The sequence below is a fragment of the Cupressus sempervirens genome, chromosome 8, assembly GCF_028749045.1.
Source record: "Cupressus sempervirens isolate cs-2001-9-10 chromosome 8, ASM2874904v1, whole genome shotgun sequence".
NCBI lineage: Eukaryota > Viridiplantae > Streptophyta > Pinopsida > Cupressales > Cupressaceae > Cupressus > Cupressus sempervirens.
In genome coordinates this window covers 710,961,197-710,975,614 of record NC_143125.1, presented here as the reverse complement: position 1 = coordinate 710,975,614, position 14,418 = coordinate 710,961,197, and the positions used below count along the sequence as shown (strand labels likewise).

At 35.9% G+C, this 14,418-nt stretch overlaps 1 protein-coding gene across 1 annotated transcript; it reads left to right on the top strand.

Moving 5' to 3' along the window:
• The first annotated feature begins 6,114 nt into the window (after nt 1-6,114).
• On the top strand, nt 6,115-7,137 carry LOC149544413 (early light-induced protein 2, chloroplastic-like). The gene is made up of 3 exons (XM_089798843.1): nt 6,115-6,333; nt 6,430-6,501; nt 6,596-7,137. The coding sequence occupies exons 1-3, from the start codon at nt 6,115-6,117 to the stop codon at nt 6,941-6,943; spliced, it is 639 nt and encodes a 212-aa protein (XP_089654969.1). The 3' UTR covers nt 6,944-7,137.
• Nucleotides 7,138-14,418: the final 7,281 nt, after the last annotated feature.

The following is a 14,418-nucleotide window of genomic DNA, read 5'->3' as shown; positions in this document are numbered from 1 at the left end:
CCTATTATCGGTGCTAGTCAACTAAGCATGAGATTAGGGATTGTCCCTTGTTGGTCTGTAACTGTCCCTCTACTTCAAAGACTAAGCCCACTCTAACTGCAAAGAAAGATGAATGACTATGGTGGTGAAGAAAGGGAAAGGTGTGGCTAGGGCTAAGGTGAGCTCTATGCCTGTGGACCATGGTAAACCTAGCTCAAGACAAATTCTCTATGAAGCTCTAGTTCTAGTGCTCCCTCCATCTCCCATTTCAAACCCTAGAGGCCAATGTACTATGGTTTTTCATACTCCAAATCCATGTCCTCTTTGGACTCGAGTGCCACAAGCGGTGTCAATGATTTTCCACGAAAAGCTATGCCAATCTCACAACCCAAATGGTTGCAATGAGTTTTTTGACAATGGGGAGAAGCTTCAAAGGGTCACGGCTAGTACTAACCCCTTGTTTGAGCCTCCTTATTTTTTACACAATAATTTCTCCTCTCTTAGGGATGAGGATGACATGCAAGTTGGGTTACCATGAATCACATGTCATGGAATGTGTGGGGGTAGAAAAACCTCCCTAGAAAATATTCTATCCATGAAACCAAACATCAGTTTGATCTTGATGTTCTTTACCTTTAAGAAGTTAAAGTTTCTAGGTTTCTTCTTACCTTAGCCTATCATGTTATTTGGCCAAATATTGCTATTTTTTCTTCTCAGCATGAAGTTGGTCGAGGTCATGTTGTTACTGTTTTCTCCCCTCATTTAATTTCCTTTGTTGTTTCACACGGTACTGACCCTTTGCATAAGGTGGTTTAGATATTTCTATCTTTTTAGAATTATTCTTTTTGCATTGTTAACATTTATGCTCCAAATGATGTGGTTGAACATTCACAACTGTGGCATTGGTTGGTTGATCATTTGCCACCTAGGACATGGGTTTTTTGTGGGGACTTTAGTATGGTTGAGCTGGCCTCTGACAAGGACAACCTCGTACCATTTAGATGGGTAGCTAGAATATGAGAGACCTGGTTTTACATGCATAAAAAATTAGGTCTTTTTTTATCCTAATGCTTCTTGCAACTGCCCTGATGGGATTTGGCACACTTGGTCTAATTTTGGAGTTGGATCTGACAAAGCTTTTTAAATGCTTGACAAGGCTATGAATTCTGAGTAGTCTTTTTTCTCCTTTTCTCAAAAGCATACCTTGCCTTTCATTCCTTTGCTTGATCTGATGTTGCTAGATCACTACCCCATCCTTTCTTCCATGACCTAGTAGATAGCTCAGCCTCACTCGAATAAAACCCAGTTTTACCTCAATACTTCTTTGTTTTCCCATCCACCAACTATTGCTCACATCCTACATGTCTAGAATCTTGAGCCTTGACCCTACAATCATCTTGGATGGATTAAATGGTGGAATGATGCTATTTCTCATACTGTGAGATTTCTTTACATTTATGACAAAGAACTAGCTATGTACCGTAGGAAATCTTATGAAGCTACTAATCTCAATCTGTGCACAGCCTTTGAGGCTCTTGCCATGAATTCATTTGATATAGATCTCCAAGTTTAGCTCACCAACATTTAGCACCAAAAGTAGGTTGTTGATAGTTATGTTGCTAGGGGCACTTAGATCAAAGCCCATCTCCATTGGTTGGAGGTCAACAATTAGGCTTCTAAGGAATTTTTTACTACCTTGAGGGCTCATCATTCTCATGTGAGCATCAAATGAATTTTTGGAAGATCGAAAAATTCTCTCTGATATGACTTATATTCTTCAGGCTTTTATGCACCACAATGATCAGGCTTCTACAACTAAGGGGTCGTCTATTATGCATGATCAAGCACTGCAAGCCTACCTTGATGTTACTCCCAATAGGCTTGCTCCAGAACAGTATGCCTTTTGTGAACAAAAGCTTTCTCTTGCAAACTTCAAGGAAGTTTTCATATCCATGTTTGATCACAAAGCCCCTGGCTATGATGACTTCCCTTATGAGTTCTACAAGATATTTTGGGATGACATTGGCCCTAATTTTCTTCAACTATATCTTGAAGTCTATAATTCTAAAATGTTAGGTAGCATTATTAACAAAGGGAATATTAAATTCATACCTAAAGCTGGACACCTTGAAGAGATTTACAATTGGAGGCCCATCATGCTGAATGTCTCATACAAGATAATTGCCAAAGCCCATTCTCTTAAAATTTGGCACTTGCTCCCTCAGATTGCTTGACCTAAACAAACTAGCTTCATCAAATCCTACTATATCTTGGACAATATTATTGGTGCCTAGGAAGCAATGGAATGGGCCAGATGATCCAAACAATAGGCCCTTTTCCTAAAGATTGAATTCCCCAAAGTATATAACCATATTGAATGGCCTTTTATTCTTTCTATGCTTCAAGCTCTGGGTTTTGGCTTAGTATTTTGTCAATCGGTGTAGATGCTCTTTGGGGATGCTTCTACTTGCATCACCATTAATGGTCGCTAGTTTGAAGCTTTTGAGATCTTTAGATCTATCCATTGAGGATATCATCTTGCACCTTCTCTCTATGTTTTGCCAACCAAGGGCTTCAGTTACTTGCTGGGTAATGCCATCTCTTGAGAGCTGGTGCATGGCATTTCCTTACCAGAGTTAAACACCTAGCTAGTTAATGACCATTTTACTATTGATTCTTTCTTCACTTTGATTGAGGATGACGAGAATATTACCAATGCCTTGTAGTGTCTAGATACCTTTTGTCTTGCTTCAAGGTTGGCTATTCAATGCCAAAAAACCTTGTGCTATTGACAATCTTTTCTTCCAGGTCCACACTAGTTGCAGTAGTATGGATGGAAATGGGTCCAACATTGAGAAAAAAAAAATTTCTTGGGAATTTCGTTTGCTTTCCAAGCATCTCCTATGGAGTTGTGGAATGTTCTACTTGCTAGAATTGAGAAGAAGCTAGAATATTTGATTACTAAGCCCCTTTCACTTGCTATGAAGTTCCAACTATGCTCCAAAGTGCTTGTTGCTACACATGTATATTATTCCTCTTGTTGGGCTCCCTCCAAAGCCCCATATCTTAAGCTTAAACATCGTCTTAGGAACTTCCTGTAGGCCTCTAATGCTTTACATCATGGATTTTATAGAGTGGCCTAGGATTTTAGTTGTTTACCCAAGGATTCTAGTGGTCTTGGCTTACTTTCCACTCACAAATAAGGGATTGTCCTTTGTGCCAAATGGGTAATGCAAGCTCTCACTGGAAATGAGGCCTGGAAAATTTTGTGACATCACCACATTTCTTTAAGCTTCTTAGTTAACCACCCAACTTGGAAAAGGATTAGTTTTTAAACCCTTCTTGTGACTTCTAAACCTATTTAGATACAAGGTACTTTTGTTTCTAAGAGCATTTGAAAGTCCTAGGAAGCCATTAAGCCTTGGCTTCATTGGGCTAGTGATGGATTTAGAGATGGGCCCTCGATGAATAAACAAAAGATTTGGTGGTTGCCATTGTTTGCCACTCAAGGGGTGCCTCTAGCCAAGATTTAAGGAGCCAATGCTTTGTGTTTATTTCATGAGGGGTATCAAGACACCCAAAGATTTATTCTCCAAGGTTATAATGAGTGTTCACTCATGGGAGGACTTGTAGGTGTATTATCAACTTATTTGTCCAGATCAATAGACAATTGATCTTCTAGTTTCTGCAGTTCCTCCCAATTTGTTACACAAGCTTGGAATTCACTCATCCCACCCTTGGTGGAAAGATTGGAAGTGGTACCCTACCACTCCAATGACCAGTTACAAACCTAGGTTGGGATATTAGTGGCTAGTGCCCCATCTTCTAATGGTTGATACCCTTAATCAGTGTTGGCATTTGCATTCTTTGTACAAGACTTGGAGTCTTAGATTTGCATATGTTTAGCATGTTGTCACTAAGCCTAATATTGCTCACTTTGCCTAGTGTCTCCTTTCCAAGGTTTTCCTTTGGGTCCCCGACTCCAACATCTGGGGGTTCTTGACCCAAGATGCCCTTTTTATAGCCAAACTGAAAGCTTTCTACATATTTTTGGTTTTGCAGAAGAGCTCAAAATTACTAGCTCTAGATTTTTTAATTTCCTTAGGCCTTTTCATCTTGAGGCCTTCACTTGGCATATGGTGATTCTGGGGGATGCTCCCAGACTCCCTTTTAAATATGCCCAGATTTGGAATGCTTTTAGAATGGAGATATTATTCACAATTTGGAAATATCATAATGTTGTTATATTCTCTCACAGCTTTTTTGATATTTATGTTGCAATGTACTCTAGAGCATGTATTTGTAATAATGTCATGATGCAGATCCAAGTACAAACTAATAAGGTCATGTTGGAAGTGGCTCAGTTGCAAGAGCTACTTGCCCATTGGGAAAATGTCCCTTGTACAGTTGCTTGAGTACCTTCGAATGTTTTATCTAGGGACCACAATCCTCCTCATAGTTTCCAGAGAGGCTAGAGCAATTCTATTCACCACTTGTAGACCCTCAGGTCGCAGCCTCATTGTTGCTCTCCCAATGGTGGCTTTGGTGGCCATCGCCACTTGGAGGGTAGGCTTGTGTTGGTCCCTGGTTGCTCCCCATGTTGCCACTGATATAGTTTGGCCAGTTGCTCACTATGACCCTAAGTGGGCGTTCTCCTAGCTTGATCTTGCCATTTCTCCTCCTGGGGTTGAGGAAGATAAAGACAAAGACAAAGAAGTTGCTACCGCGGATGGTTGGGCTCCCCCTCAACCAGCCATAGACCCCATGGACTTTTGGGGTTCTAATGACAAAGACACTCCTTCAGCTAGCACTGCTCTTGCAACATAAAATTTTTATTTCTATTTATGTATGTTTTCTTTATGAATAGTTGATCTCTAACCTTGGGTTGTTTGAACTCACAGGGTGATCCTGTATCTCTCAGCGCCTTTTTATGAATATGTATCTTTAAAGTTTTATATTAATGAAATAGGACTATTCATTAAAAAAAACTTAAAATTGAAATTAATTATATTCATTTAAAATACAATTAATATCTTTTTAAATTTTATTTAAAATAAATTAGATTTTTATTTTGCAATTTTTATTTGTTAGTAACATACTTGTTCCAAAATTAATTTTTCAAAATTACTAATTAGTTCCTACATATTAAGATTCACATATTATATTTTGATAAACTTATAAACACAACTCTCTAAAATATTAGCAAATTGTAAAAATGTATTTTAAATAATATAATATTTTACTTTCTAATAAAAATCCATTAAATTAAATTATTTGTGATAAAAATATAAATTTACTAACATATTTTAGAATATTAAATAAGAATGTTTCTAAATTTGTAATATATGTGTTTACATTTTGTTTATTGTATAATAATTACTAATTTAGAATCGCTTTATATATATATATATATATTTGAAAATTATTTTCTTTTTATTTGAGATTTTATATATATATATATGATAATTTGATTAGTTGATTTAATAATTTTTTTATATATTACTATTTTATAATTATTTTTCAATTTTTTCAAATCATAAAAAATAAAAGTATAACATATAAATAACCAAATTACCATATAAAACTCATATGAGAATAGTGGTAACCATCAAATTAGAATTGATTTTAATTTCAGTTTCTAAAATTGGTGATAATATCTAATTTTGCTAAAATATTCCTAAAATACTCTAAAGACCAAAAACAAAAAAACAAAAAATGGAAGAGAGAGAGAGAAAAAGGAAAAGAAAAGAGAGGAAGAAAGAAAGAAGTAAACCTTTACCATGACAGAAATCCTGATTTAATCAAACTTCACAAAAGTCAACATTACCATCTCAAATTACTCGAATACATTTCAGACCTTCTGGAAAGTGAAAAGTTGTGGGACCAAACAAAGTTTCGAAATAATATCATCGTGAAACTCGGGCGAGGGATGTCCACGTTGAGTGAGCGAGGAATGTGTAGAATCTTCGACGAGCTCTCTCTAGAAGCCACGTTCACCTCATCACATTTGTGGCCATTTTACTCCCCACGTTTTCATATTTTCACCCATTCGCAGCTCTTCAATTTGCTCATTTGTAGCTAACATATTTCATCCTTTCCACGCTATAAAAACCATCAACGAGCCCTCATAGTAATATGCTCAAAATTAATTTTCTTTCCGAAGCAAGTCGAAAGAAATATTCTCACACGGATTCTTTGTTTTGGGTTATCACTCGCTCATCAATGGCAGCCGTGGCTTCAATGATGATTAAAGCACCCGAAGCACTCACCTGCGGGGCAGTCCAGAGAAACACCGTTGGAAACATGAGTAGATTGCCGCACAGGAGCCTCCTAGTCAAGTGCATGGCCAATAAGGTTTGTTAGTTTCTTCGTCATTTATCAACCTAATTACATCATTGTTTTCACTTTACTTAATGTAGCTTTCCCTAACGTGTTCAATTTTTTTTTCAGGCGGATCAGGATCCCAAGGAAACCTCCACAACTACTGAAGGCGTTTCACCTTCAATCTCCACAACTACAAAGGCAAGATTAAGGACTTTAAATTCGGGAATAAATAGTTTATGATTATTGTATATCTGTCGACAATTAATCTGACGTGTGCGATGTGGGCATCCAGGTGAGCAGCACGAAGTTTGGTGACCTGTTCGCTTTCTCGGGGCCGGCGCCGGAGATAATAAACGGGAGGGCGGCGATGTTGGGGTTCGTGTCGGCCATCGGAGTGGAGTTGGCGAGCGGCAGAGATCTACTGTCGCAGGTGAACAGCGGAGGATTGCCGTGGTTTGTGTTGACGGCGGGATTACTGACGGCGGCGTCGTTGGTGCCACTTTCCAAGGGAATTTCGACGGAGAGCAAGTCACAGCCGATATTTTCATCATCAGCAGAGATGTGGAATGGGCGCTTTGCTATGCTCGGCCTCCTCGCTTTGGCCTTCACCGAATACGTTAAGGGTGGACCACTGGTGTAAAAACCTCTGTAGGTGGTCGATAACATTCTTTTCTGCTCAAACATGAGCTTCAATAGTGGAAGTTCTCACATGGCCTCCCATGTTCTATCGGTGTTCTCTTGTGCCGTTTAGCATGTATTACACAACTCGACCATAAAAAACCTTGTGAATACGTCATTCTTATACAATAAATAAAAACTTTAATTTCAACTTTAGTTAATGTAGTAGTTGCGTGAAAGTTAAGTAAGCAAATCTCGCCGTTCATATGCTCTTTTATATTGAGTGTAATTATGCGTGATGGAGGTCCTCAAGTTTCTGGTAAGTTGGAAGACTTGTCATTGACAAATACCAATTTTTAAAGATACACTTGCATTTGGTTTTCTTAATGATCTTTGAACAGTTGACAATTTATTATGCAGCCGAAAGGCTTATTTCAAGTTATACATGCGCCGGATTGTCCGTTGCCTTACGCTGGGCGAAGGAAGCTTTACCTAGAATTGTGAAAAGTAGTCATAACACTAATAGTTTTGTTTGTGTAAAGAGACTCGTATTCAGATCTTCGGTCTAACGCTCTTCCTATTAAGCCAGTCCCACAAGAAGTCAAATAAAAGCAATTTTCCATCAACTAATAAACTAGGACGCAACTTTGTCAACAGAGACATTAATATATAATCAAACGCATCAGTTAAGAGGGTTAAAAGTACATTGTGACAAGTATGAATTGAATTTTGATTCATATCTCCACAAATACTTCCAGATGGTTCAGATACTCCACATTTTTATTCAATTTATATGATTAAATAGTTCGAATGTTGGGTTTATTTTTCCAACCAAATTATTTGACATAATTCCACGTTTCTTTGAGGAATTTGGTCAAAGAGTGGGTGGACAATAGATTCTATAAGATAATTTATTTTAGTTTTGTAAGACATCTGTCGGAAGGGCATGGCTCTACAATGAAGTCTTGTAAGACGTCAGTTAGAAGGCATCGTAGTTTTGTTGGAAAATAAATTAATTATACTAAGTACATTTCAACTACTTTAACCACTGATCAAGGAGGCTTCCAGACACTTGAAAAATCAGCACTTTCTAGATTATTCTTCCAATCTCCAACACTTTCTAGAGTTTTCTTCCAGTTTTCCAGATTTCTCTATCAATCTACAAATTGATTAAATTAATGAAATAGGCCTGTGATCTATGAGCCCAATTTGGATTTCCAATAAAGACAGCCACCAGAATGGCATGGCTCCTCAATGCATTTAATCATTGATCTCATATTTAATTTTATGAATGGCAATTTCAACTAAACTTGGATCTTTATCTTTTCTGTCATTTCAGAGATGCCAGATCTTCTACCCTAATCTTACAATTGTAATTTTGGTTGATAAGAAAGACTTCAAAAATTTGTTAAATCTGCATAAGAAACAATGGGAGCGGCAGCATGAGCGCAAAATCGGGAGGGAAATGGTTTCAATCCTGCAAATCTGTAGAAAAAATCAGGCATCACAGGAACAGAGCCACAGTGGCAGAGAGTTTCAACAGCATTTTTCCGTGGTAGAGAAATCGTTCAATCTGCTAAAACGGTTTTTCTTAACCCACGTTTTCAAAATAGGGCATAGAAACATCCCTGATAATACAGGCAGTAAGTAGGTAAGTACACAGGGAATTCAACTAGGTGAAGATTAAGCCTGTGTTTGTAATATGGGAAATTTCAAACACGGGTGCACCTAGATTTCATGGCCAGATCCCATTCAAACAAACATAAATCCTTGCAAAACGTGATAACCTGCAAGACTAGAGTAGGAAAAATCTTAGCATCACCTGCAACCTTCTCAGGAAAATAAGTACGCCTCTCTCTTGCTCTCTCTTTCTGTCTCTCGTGCCCCCATAATTACTCTATTTGCCTCTCTACCCACTCTCTCTTTCTGTCTCTCGTGCCCCCATAATTACTCTATTTGCCTCTTTACCCACCCTCCTCTCTCCTCTCTGCATCTATTCCCGCCTCCTACTCTCTGTATTATCCCCTTTTGCTTTGTCCATCACCATGTCTATATATTCTATGTCCTAATTATCTCACCACACCCCTTTCCTCTATCTTCTAGTTGACTCCCCTTCTCACCATCGCTTCCCCCTAATTACCATATAGTACTAGCCTACATCTGTCAACATCTTCGTCTTCTCTCTCTTTTTCCCTCATATATCTTCCACACTAAATACTCTCTTTAACTCTTATCATCTCCCTCCTCTTACCATGTTCTCTCTCTCTATAGATCATATCATCCATCTCTTCTCCCTTTCCCCTAGTCATCACCCCACTTACAATATCCTCCCCTTAATTACGCCTACCCCCCTTCTCTATCTCTCATTTGGATCCTAGTTATCATATTTCTCACTTTACTTCATTTCCCCCCTCCCTTTACCATGCCCTCCCCCTCTCACACACACATACTCTCTTTTGAAATTTGACTATATGTATATGTTTTGAATTTATTTATTATTCTTCCCTAATCTAGCCTATACAAATAGTGAGTGGGAACACCATCAATGTGTCATATTTGGGGGGACTAGCTCAATCTACTAACATGAATTACCTATCCACTCCTGCATAACAATGATTACTTCGTTAAAACCTAGTTCGAAATATCCCCTTTATTATAGATACTTGATTTTGTTTCTAAACTCAAAATTTATTTCAAATCTTTCTCTTACCTTTCAGAAGTTAACATTGGTTCAAAACCTTCTTAAATAATTTTATCCTTAATAGTTTGCCTAATTTTTGTAGTGTTGCCCAAATTTATAAATTTTAACTTTATTTATAAAGTCTGAAATAATATGTAACTTTTTGGTTTTCTTTTTAAAATATTTTCTAATTTCAAAATTTTATTTTTGTAGTCTTAATTTCATTGTTTCATTACCTTATCGAAATTTATATAAAATAATCTTAAAGACAGCCTTCAAGAGGCACCTATTTTTATAAATTATCATCTCTAGACTTATTTTGTATATGTAAAATAGTTATTAAAATATTTTGTAATTTTAAAATTTAATTTATTATTTAATTACCTTATCAAAGTTTAACTTTACTAATATTTTGAAACTTTAACTTAAATTTATTTATTAAATTTGATGTACTATATGATCTAATTTTAAAAAATATTTTCTAATTTAATTACCTTATTAAAGATTGATTATAGTAGCTATTTTTAACTTTAATTCAAGTATTTACAAATAATTGAATATTTATAGAAAAAAGTCATAAAAGTCAAAATTAATTGAATAAACAATTTAAGTGATGACAATGATTAATTGAAAATAATAAATAAATTTTGTCCAGTCAATCACATGCTAAAATCTTGTGTGTAAAGATTTTTTTAATTCATAATTTAAAAATTAAATTATTTTATTTTATTAATTTTAAAATTTATATACAATTAGATCAAAAAATACTTTACAATTTAAGTACACTTATGCAAGTAATATGACCTAATTTGTCCTATACAAACCTAATACCTCATGACACTATTGTAGCAATTATAATAGGCACAATTCTAAATTTGGGGAAGCCTAAAAGTTTTTAGTAGTTTTCAAAGAAATGAACTACACTTTTAGAAAACCTTATAATAATCTCAGCTTAGGAGTTAAGCTTAAATACCCCAACTTACAAGTTACACTTTAACGTCAAATTTGAGAGTAATAAAATAATGAATCAATATAAATATTACAATGAATTAATAATAGTAAGAGGAAAATTTGTGTAGAGAAATAGACAAGCTTTTCCTTTCTACTATCTAACTAAAGAAACAATCCAATTCAAAAATAGTTGTTGGTGTAGGAGCAGACACATAAAATATTTTGGAGGTGATTTCTAAATGAAGAATTTATCCCAATTTTTTCATTACAATAAGATTTTTTTCTTGGGATTCGTACAGATCATTGTGGGGTCATTCTTCCCATTCTATATCAATCTAGAGTATTCTATAGACTATTTTTCGTATATTGTAATAATCTAGAATTTTCCATAGACCATCTTGGCAAGTATAAATAGAGTTTTAGTTTTAGGTTTAGGTTTGTGGCAAGTCTTTGGAATATGAAATTATGGGAGAAGAAATATGTAGAAGAGAAAATGTATTTACTATTCATTTGAAGAATTAATTAAGAAGAAATTTTAATATATATTTCCTGTTGGTGTGGGTTCATTTTTTATATTACTTCTGTTGAATTTATCTCTGCATCACTTTTGGTATCAAAGCTTGGGAAAAGCTCCCAAGGCAAGATTTTATGTCTAGATCGGAGTCAGAAGCTAAAACATCAAACATGGTCACCAATACTGAATTGGTAAAGAAGATGCAAGAACATGAGAAAATCAATAAGTGGTTATTAGATGAATTTGAGAAGATGAAAGACTGAATGGAAAAGACAAAAAGGATTTCCTCAGAGCAAGAGGAAGAAGGGGAATAAGAGGATACCCTTGAGTAGAAGGTGGTTAACTTACCTACAAACCAAAGATACTTCATAGAGGCACTTGAAAGATTGGTAAGAAGGTTGCCATAGGTGACCTACCCATCTTGGGAAAGATGGATGCTAATGTTGCTGTGGATTGGATAGAAGCCTTGAACAACCGTTTTGAATGTGAAAATATAGCAGAGAAGGATAAGGTAAAAATTGCCAAGTCAAAGTTGAAGGGACTAGCCCTCACTTGGTGGAATTTCATTCAAGGAGAAAGGGTCAAAGAAGGTAAGAACATGATAACTTCATGGGAAAGGATGTGTGCCAAGGTGAGAGAAACATATGAAACCCAACTTCATCAGAGGAGACAAAGTTTAAGAAAAAAGGAGCTAGATGTCACTGCCTATACTAAAGAATTCCAAAAACTAAATCTTAGGGCAAAGCAGAGTGCATGTGAAAGTGTAAAAGTTGCTAGTTATCTCAATGGATTGAGATTGAACATTCAAGAACTTAATTTATTGTGTCCTGATACAATACCGAAATGTTATCAACTAGCATTGAAGGTGGAAGCTAAATTGAAAATAAGGCAAGAACAAAATAGCAGAGAAAGAGGAAGAAATCAAAGGGGAAGAGGAAATTTTCAAGGAAGAGGACAAAACCATGAAAATCATAGGAGATAAAGCAAGAAACAAGTCAAAGCGAAAGAAATTTTAGAGGTAACTTTAGAGATAGAAGAGGCAATTCAAGAGGTGGATTTGGTGGTAGAAGGGCAAGTCCAATTATTTGTTTCGATTACAATAAGGAGGGACATATGCATCTAGGTGTCCAGATAGAGCAAGTTCAAGTTCACAAGGTAAAAGAAGAACACATTTGATACAAGATGATGAATACCAAGAGAAGGAGACGGCTAACTCAGATAGTGTACCTGAAAGAGGAGAAAGTTTAATGATGAAAAGAACACTTTTAAAAGTGCCTACTACCATGGAACCACCACAAAGGAAAACTATCTTTAGGACTACTTGCAAATCCAGAGGTAAGGTAGGTAGAGTCATTATTGACTCAATATCTACTAAAATTTTAGTTTCTCTTTAGATGGTTTAGAAGTTAAAACTTAGGAGGATACCTCATCCTTTTCCTTATAAGGTTTCATGGCTAACAAAGGGTCAACAAACTCTTGTAAATGAGCAATCATGGGTTGATTTTCAGATTGGAAAGTATAAGGATAGAATTTTGTGTTATATAGTTGATATGAATGCATGCCACCTATTATTTGGTAGGCCCTAGCAGTATGATTTGTAGGCACAACATGATGGAAAACTCAATATATACACCATCAAAAATGATGGAAAAGTGATTAGATTGATTCCATTTGCTGATCATGAGGAAGTGGAAGAAAATAAAGAGAGGGAAGCCAAAATTATGATGGTTGATAGAAAGGAATTCTTAGGGGACATGAAGGATGAACCTAAACCTTGTTTTCTTTTGATGCCTAACCGACAACTACAAGAACCTATTGGAAATGATAGAAACGAGGCTGAAACAAAGAAGACAATTCGTAATGAAGTGAAAGAACTTTTGGATAAATATGAAGGTTTGATTTTAGAGGGTATGCCAAAGTCTTTACCACCTATACGAGACATTAGTCATTGTATTGATTTAAGTCTTGGAGCTACTTTACCCAATAAGACTGCATACAAGATGACACCACAACAAAATGAAGAGATTGCTAAACAAGTAAAGGAGTTACTTGATTTTGGCTTGATTATGAAAAGCTTAAGGCCATGTGTTGTACCTACTATTTTGGCACCCAAGAAGGAAGGAAGCTAGAGGTTATGCATTGATTCCAGAGCCATTAATAAGATTACAATTAGATATAGGTTTCCAATGCCAAGAATTGAATATTTGCTTGATTCTTTGGGAGGTGCAAAGTATTTCTCCAAGATTGACTTAAAAAGTGGGTACCATCAAATAAGGATGAGAATTGGAGATGAGTGAAAGAAAACATTAAAAACTAATGATGAATTATATGAATGGAGGGTAATGCCATTTGGACTCTCTAATGCTCCTACTACCTTCATGAGACTTATGAATGAAATACTCAAAGACTTCAATGGTAAGTTCATCATAGTATATTTAGATGATATATTAATTTTCAGCAAGACAAAGGAAGAACACCTAGACCACATTGACATGGTTTTGAGAAGACCTCATGAGGAGAAATTGGTAATAAATTTGGAAAAGTGTTTGTTCATGCAAGAGGAGCTGACATATCTTGTTTTTGTGATCTCTCAAGGTAGCCTAAAGATGGATAAAGATAAGGTAAGTGTTATACTATCCTGGCCACCCCTGAGAATAGTTGGAGATATTAGAAGCTTTCATGGTCTTGCTACATTTTATTTGAAATTCATAAGAAATTTCAGTCATATATGTGCTCCTATGCTAGAAACTATTAAAGGAGGAAGAAGGTGTAAGTTTGCATGGAGTCAATCGGAAAATGAAGCTTTTGAATTGCTTAAGAAAAAGGTTTGTGAGAAGCCAATTCTTTCTTTACCTAATTTTAACAAAGTTCTTCAAGTAGAATGTGATGCTAGCAAGGTTGCTATAGGGGTAGTTCTTAGTCAAGAAGGAAAATCAGTGGCTTTCTCAAGTGAAAAACTCAATGAAGCCAAGCAGAAATACTCTTCATATGACCTAGAAATGTATGCATTGGTTCAAGCTCTCCAAAGGTGGAGACACTACTTGTTGCCAAAGGAGTTTGTTGTATATATTGATAACCAAACACTCAGTTTTATGAATAGCCAAGACAAATTAAGTCATAGGTACATGAAATGGGTGTAGTATTTATAGGCCTATACCTTCACCATCAAGCATAAGAAGGGCATATCAAACAAGGTTGATGATGCTCTTAGTAGAAGGAATCTAACTGTCTCCTAGATATAGCTAGAAAGTATGAGAATTGAAGCACTCAAGGACATGTATGTAGCAGACCCAAATTTTGGCAACATCTGCAAGGTATGTATGGAGTTTGGTGAAAGATACCATGCTAATTT

Excerpts from the sequence above, each read along its gene's own strand:
- LOC149544413 (XM_089798843.1), top strand. The coding sequence starts at position 6,115 with ATGCTCAAAATTAATTTTCTTTCCGAAGCAAGTCGAAAGAAATATTCT. Across the intron at positions 6,334-6,429 it reads TCAAGTGCATGGCCAATAAG|GCGGATCAGGATCCCAAGGA; the intron begins GTTTGTTAGTTT and ends TTTTTTTTTCAG. Across the intron at positions 6,502-6,595 it reads CAATCTCCACAACTACAAAG|GTGAGCAGCACGAAGTTTGG; the intron begins GCAAGATTAAGG and ends GTGGGCATCCAG.